At 39.3% G+C, this 6,681-nt stretch overlaps 1 protein-coding gene across 9 annotated transcripts in view; it reads left to right on the top strand.

The window, feature by feature from the left end:
* Positions 1–2,942, top strand: part of Lpar1 (lysophosphatidic acid receptor 1) — a 128,807-nt gene extending 125,865 nt beyond the window's left edge. For 8 of the 9 annotated variants that reach the window (XM_021235925.2, XM_040737614.1, XM_040737606.1 and 5 more), the window contains one exon: positions 514–2,942. In XM_021235925.2, the coding sequence (XP_021091584.1) occupies positions 514–815 (302 nt within the window). In that variant the 3' untranslated portion in view covers positions 816–2,942. 9 annotated transcript variants of the gene reach the window in all.
* The last annotated feature ends 3,739 nt before the right edge of the window (positions 2,943–6,681 follow it).

Here is a 6,681-nt window from a genome sequence, read left to right on the forward strand (position 1 = left end):
GAACATGCCCGTTTTTCAGATGAGAAAAATAAGACAAAAATTCAATTTTCTTAAGCCACCTAGTTCCTCAAAAGGCAAAGCAATGATTTGTGCACTGGTGAACAGAAAACAGAAACTGCATCTCTGCTAAACATGTGTCCTTAATGTCTGTCTTTTGCCCCCACAACCACGCCTTTATGAGATTTTATTTTTTTTAAGAACTTATGTAGTAGTGAGTATTCCTAGTGCATTTTCTCACGGAGCAGCTGTTTATCAAACTCTGTGGTCTGTTAAAAATTATTAGCATCTCATATGATCCTAAGGTCTAAGCAGGACTTGAGTCAACGGCATATTATTAAGGCGATCATTTCTTCTATTTCAGAAGCAAACATTTTGTTTGTCTCCACGATTGGTGGCTCTGGTCTCAGGGCTTTCACACAGACCTGAGATACCATGTTACGTGTTTGGTTGTGCATTTCATAATGGTGCTCCTTATTCTCCTTCTGATACCTGATCCCTCCCCTGTCGCCGTAGGTGCCTTCATTGTCTGCTGGACTCCTGGACTGGTCTTGTTACTGCTGGATGTGTGCTGCCCGCAGTGCGACGTCCTGGCCTATGAGAAGTTCTTCCTCCTCCTCGCTGAGTTCAACTCTGCCATGAACCCCATCATCTACTCCTACCGCGACAAAGAGATGAGTGCCACCTTCAGGCAGATCCTGTGCTGCCAGCGCAATGAGAACCCCAACGGCCCCACAGAAGGCTCTGACCGCTCAGCCTCCTCCCTCAACCACACCATTCTGGCTGGAGTTCACAGCAATGACCACTCTGTGGTTTAGAAGGAAGCCAGCCAGCCTCTGGGCAGCTGTGAACCCCCACACCCCATCGCCAGGGTAAAGTGGGGAGCCAGAGGAGAGGAAGACGCTCCTGTACTTAAAACACTAACCAATGGCAGTATTTGTCCCTAGACCCAAGAGACTTGACATAGCCTGAGGATGAACCTGTGTGGCAGCCCCCATCTCCTCCTTCGGGAAATAGAAAGTATGTGTCTTGCAGTGGAATTCAGGAACAGACTCCGGGGTGACCATGCAGCCTTCACTAACTGGACTTAAAAGATTTTATGTGGTTTGGCCTACGCCAAAAAGAAAAAAAAAATCTTCCAAACAGAGTGCACACGGCTTCATACAGGCTTCCCCTTTAAAATACAAAACAGAGCAGAGCAAAAGTCTGTGGAGGATGCCTCTGATTTAATAAGTGTGCTTATTCCTGTCAGCACGTTTGTGACTGAAAAGACTGTTGAATTGACATAGGAGGATTTCTTCCACTCTGGAGGAAAACTGTAAACTAGAATGATTTTGTGTTTGTTTAGAAAGCAGGCATGGGCTGTGTGTATACAGTATGCTCTTCTTCAAGGACAAAAGGATTCTGTCTTAAATCTTCTAGGGGATAGAAGAATCTAGTAAAAAAAAAAATCAGTATTCATTTAGACCATGGAGGAAGCAATATCCTCGTCACATTCCCTCTTAACGATGGTATTGAAACATACATGGAAGGCAGGGAGTGTGAGTCTGTCGCCCCAAAAGAGCATGTACCCTGAAAACACGACAGAAGAGGACACTCAGCAGTATCGTCCCTATATCGTTAAGATGCCCACGTGCATTCTTAGCGCTAGGACATCAGCGGATACTTTTTTTTTAAGCCTGTGGTTTTCCAAGTTATAAAACAATATGCATTTTCTACAGAAAACTTGAAAATTGCAGAACTGTGTGAAAAAGAATTTTAAAAAAAGAAAGATTACTGATACTACACCCAGAAGTAACCATCTTTACCAGCTCATGCATGTATGCCTATAGACATTTATTATACAGTTCTTTTTTTTTTACATAATTGGGATGATACTGTAAAATGTTTTGCAACTTTTTCTTTCAGAATTGCCAGGTTTTTCCTATGGCATTAATTTTTTTTCAAAAACAGTGTTAGTGGTGATATAATATTCCATTTAATGGATGCAGCTCAGTTTATTTAACCATTCCTGTATTGTTGACTAGTTTTTTTTTAATTTTCATTATTATAATATTGGAAGAATATTATGTACATAAAACTTTGCCAGTATCGTTGATTATTTACTTAGGACCTATTCCCATGAAGGACCTACTTTTTAAAATGTGAAACGTCCTTATGTATTTTCACTTTATAAAAAGGGACATCCTACTTTCAAACTGCAGGGTGGCAGTGCTGAAAGCCCTCAAAATTACCTTCTTACAAAAGAAGCACCGTGGTTACACTAGCTGAGAATGACTTCCTAACAAGATGTTTCTCAATAACCAAGATGCCCTAAAGTAACTAGCAATTTCACTTTTTTTTTTTTTTTGAGGGAATGGTGATCCCCTTCTTGGCAACCATGGCTGTCATATAGAATTGAGGAAAATGTAAAGAAATCAAATGTTAGAAGCGAGTCCACCATTGCCGTACTAAGTAGCCTGGGTGGGGTATGTTAGCAACTGGCTGCTGTGTGGTCTCCAGCAATTGCCCAATAGATGCTTGTGTTGAGATGCCTGGTACATGGTCTGGGTGACTAGTGGCTCTATTGGTGTGCTGTAAGGAGCAACAAGAAAGAAATACAGCCCTGAAGCAGGTGTGGGAAGGTCAGGAGGATGTCTAGAGAAGGAAGTCCTGAGAAGAGTGGCATTCTGGGAAGGAGGAAGGTGGCCTGTGGCCTTTGTCTGCACAGAAGGAAGGCACATGAAGTGTACCCATTGGACACCCAAAGAAAAAGTAGGTGGAGAGCCAGTTAGCAGGAAAAAGATTTCGCTCAGAGTTTACACAAAAATGCAGAAAATTTATACTGGAAATGAGTGAAATGAACTTGGACTTTTGTTGATGCCGTTTTTTTATGGGGGGGGGAGAAAGGGACAATTTGAATTGAAAAGCATACTAATTAGACCTTAATAAATCATTCTCAATCAGTGTTGGGTGATGTGTGGTTCTTGTCAGTGCTGTTTTCTGTTGTTTGAGAAGCTTCTAGCTTGTACTGTGATATCTTCCCTCTCTGACCTTCCTTAACTTAACAACCTGAGGTGAAGCAACAATGGTTCCTCCAGCCCAGAGACTGGTTCCTGTTCCATGAGATTCATGAAAGATGTGTTACTTCAACAGCCAGAGCGAGGTGTTTTCAAGAGAATTTTCATTATTTATTTATTTTAGTAAAACAAATACAATATGGAAAGATAAAACAAGAAAAACTAACACAGAGGAATTGGACAAAATAATGAACCAGGAGGAAAAGAGCCCAAGAGAAAGCACAGGAAACCAAGACCCATTTGTCTGCACATGCAGGAATCCCATACAAACACTATACTGGGATGCAGGTCCTGTGTGGTCTGCTCTAGCCTCTGTGAGTTCATATGGGCTTTGATCGTATTGATTTAGAGGGCCTTGTTTTCTTGGTGTCTTCCATCCCTTCTGACTCTCACACTCTTTCTGCCTCCTCTTCTGCAGGATTCCCTGAATCGATATTGGCCCTATATCAGACATGCAGTTTGAAAAATCTTTCCCCCTTCTTAGGCTGCCACTTTGTCTGAGTGACAGTATCCTTTGCTGTGCAGAAGCTCCTCAGTCTCATGAGGTCCCATTTATTAATGGTTGATCTTAGTGCCTGTGCTAATAATGGTGCTCTGTTCAGGGAGTCGTCTTCTGTGCCAGTGAGTTGAAGGCTTTTCCCACACTTTCTCTTCTGCCAGGCTCAGTGTATCTGGTTTTATGTTGGGGTCTTTGATCCACTTGGAGTTGAGTTTTTTGCAGGGTGATAAGCTTGGGTCTACTTGGATTCTTCTATATGCTGACATCAAGTTTGTCTGGCACCATTTGTTAAAGATGTTGTCCTTTTTTTTTCACTGTATATTTCTGGTCTTTTTTTTTTTAATCAAAACTCAGGTGTACATACCTGTGTGGATATATGTCTGGGTCTTCAGTTTGATTTCATTGATCAACATTTCTGTTTTAGTTCCAGTGCCATTCTGCTTTTATAACTATAGCTCTGAAGTACAACTGGAAATCAGGGATGGTAATACCTCTAATAGTTCTTTTATTATTCAAGAATGTCTTAGTGATCCTGGGCTTGTTATATTTCCATATGAAGCTGAAAACTACCATTTCAAAATCTGTGAAGAATTGTGTTGGATTGCTGATGGGGACTGCACCCAGTCTGTAGACTGTTTTTGGTGGGATGGCCATTTTTTCCATAAGCATGAGATCTCTCTTGATTTTCTGAAATCTTTTTCAGTTTCTCTCTCTCTCTCTCTCTCTCTCTCTCTCTCTCTCTCTCTCTCTCTCTCTCTCTCTCTCTCTCTCTCTCTCTAAGTGTGTTAAAGTTTTTATTATACAAGTCTTTATTTGCTTGGTAGAAGTACCTTAAGCTATTTGATATTATTTGATGCTATTGTGAAAGGTGTTATTTCCAAGATCTCTTTCTCAGTCCATTTGTCATTTTTATATGAGAGCTACTGATTTTTGTTAATGAATTTTGTATCCAGTTTCTTTGCTAAAATTATTTATCAACTGTAGGAGTTTCCCAGTAGAACTCTTAGGTTCTCTTATGCATACTATCATATCATCTGCAAATAAAGATTCTTTGATTTCTTCCCTTCCAATTTGCAACCCCATGGTCTCCTTTACTTGTCTTCTTCTGCTAGCTAAGATATCAAGGACAACATTAAAAAGATAGGTAAAGTGTATAACCTTGTCTTGTTCCTGGATTTTAGTGGAATTGCTTTGAGTTTCTATCCATTTAAGTTGATGTTGCCCATGGGCTTGCAGTAACCTACCTTTAGCATGCTGAGGTATGGTCCTTGTATCCCATTTATCACAAAGGGGTGTTGGATTCTGTCAAAGGCCTTTTGAGTATCTAATGAAGTGATCATGCAGGTTTTGTCTTTCAGGGTTTTTTTTTAATATGGTGGATTACATTTATTGATGTGTTTGTTGAACCACCCCTGCATGTCTGGGATGAAGTCTATTCCATCATGGCAGATGATCTTTTCTTTATGTGTTCTTGGATTATGTCTGCAAGTACTTTATTGAGAATCTTTGCATGTATGTTTATAAAGGAAATTGTTCTGTAATTCTTTCTTTATTGGGCCTTTAGGTGGTTTGGGTGTCAGGGTAACTGTGGCCTCATAAAATGAATTGGACAATGTTGCTTCTGTTTTCATTTTGTGGAATAATATAGGCATCAACTCTTCTTTAAAAGTTCTGTGATAAAACCATCTGGCCATGGTCTTTTGTTAGTTGGGAGACTTTTAATTACTACTTCTATTTTGTTAGGGGCTATAGGTTTTTTAAAATTGCTTATATGATATTAATTTAACTTTGGTAAGTGGTATATATCAAGAAAATTATCCATTTCTTTTACATTTTTCAATTTGATGGAGTGAAGGCTTTTAAATGTCCTTTGCTTGATTTCTTTGGTATCTGTTGTTATGTCCTACTTTCATTTCTAAGTTTGTTAATTTGGATATTCTCTCTTTGCCTTTTAGTTAATTTAGATAAAGGTTTGTCAATCTTATTGCTTTTCTCAAAGAACCAGCTCATTTTATTGATTTTTGTATTCTTTTGTTGTTGTTTGCTTGTTTCTATTTTATTTATTTCAACCCCGAGTTTGATTATTTCGTTCCATCTACTCCTTTTGGGCATGGTCAATTTTGGAAAAAGTTCCATGAGGTACAGGGAACAAGGTATATTGTTTTATGTTTGGATGAAATAGTCTGTAATACGTTTGGTCCATTTTGTTTTTTGACAACAGTTAGCTCCAACATTTCTTTGTGTAGTTTTTGTCTAGATGACCTGCCTATTGGCAAGAGTGGGGAACTAAAGTCTCCCATTCCCAGAGTGTGAAGGTCAATATGTGATTTAAAGTGCTGCAATGTTTCTTTTATGAGCTTAGGTGTCCTTGTGTTTGATGCATACATGGTAAGAATTGTAACGTCCTCTTGGTGGATTTTTTTTTCTTTGATAAGTATCTAGTGCCCTTCCCTACCTCTTCTGACTAGTTTTGGTTTGAAGTCTATTTTGACAGATATTAAAATAGCTATGCCAGCTTGCTTCATAGACCCATTTGTTTGGAATATTCTTTTTCTATCCTTTTACCCTGGGGTGATTCATCCTTGATTTGAAGGTATGGATCCTTGGGTCCTTGACATAGCATAAAGATGGATTCTGTTTTCAAATCCATCCTGTTAGTTTGAGTCTTTTTATTGGGGAAATTGAGACCATTGATGTTGAGAGATATCAATGAGCAGTGTTTGTTGACTCCTGTTATTTGCTGTGATGCTGGTGGTGCTGGTGATGATTGATTGATTGTGTGTGTGTGTGTGTGTGTGTGTGTGTGTGTGTGTGTGTGTTTCCCCTCTTGTAATTTGATGGTCTGGGATTATTTATTCCTTATGTTTTTCTTGGGTGTAGTTAATATCTTTGAGTTTTCCTTCTAGAGCCTTCTGCATGGCTGAATTTGTAGACAGATACTGCTTAAATTTGGTTTTATCATGGAAATGTCTTATTTTCTTTACCAATTTTGTGAATGAAACTTTTGCTGGGTATAGTAGTCTGGGCTGGCTTCTGTCATTTTTTAGGATCTACAGACATCTGTTCAGATCCTTCTGGCTTTTAGAGTGTCCATTGAGTAGTCATGTGTTATTCTGTCTCCCTTTA

The sequence above is a fragment of the Mesocricetus auratus genome, unplaced genomic scaffold, assembly GCF_017639785.1.
Source record: "Mesocricetus auratus isolate SY011 unplaced genomic scaffold, BCM_Maur_2.0 Super-Scaffold_6730, whole genome shotgun sequence".
Classification (NCBI taxonomy): domain Eukaryota; kingdom Metazoa; phylum Chordata; class Mammalia; order Rodentia; family Cricetidae; genus Mesocricetus; species Mesocricetus auratus.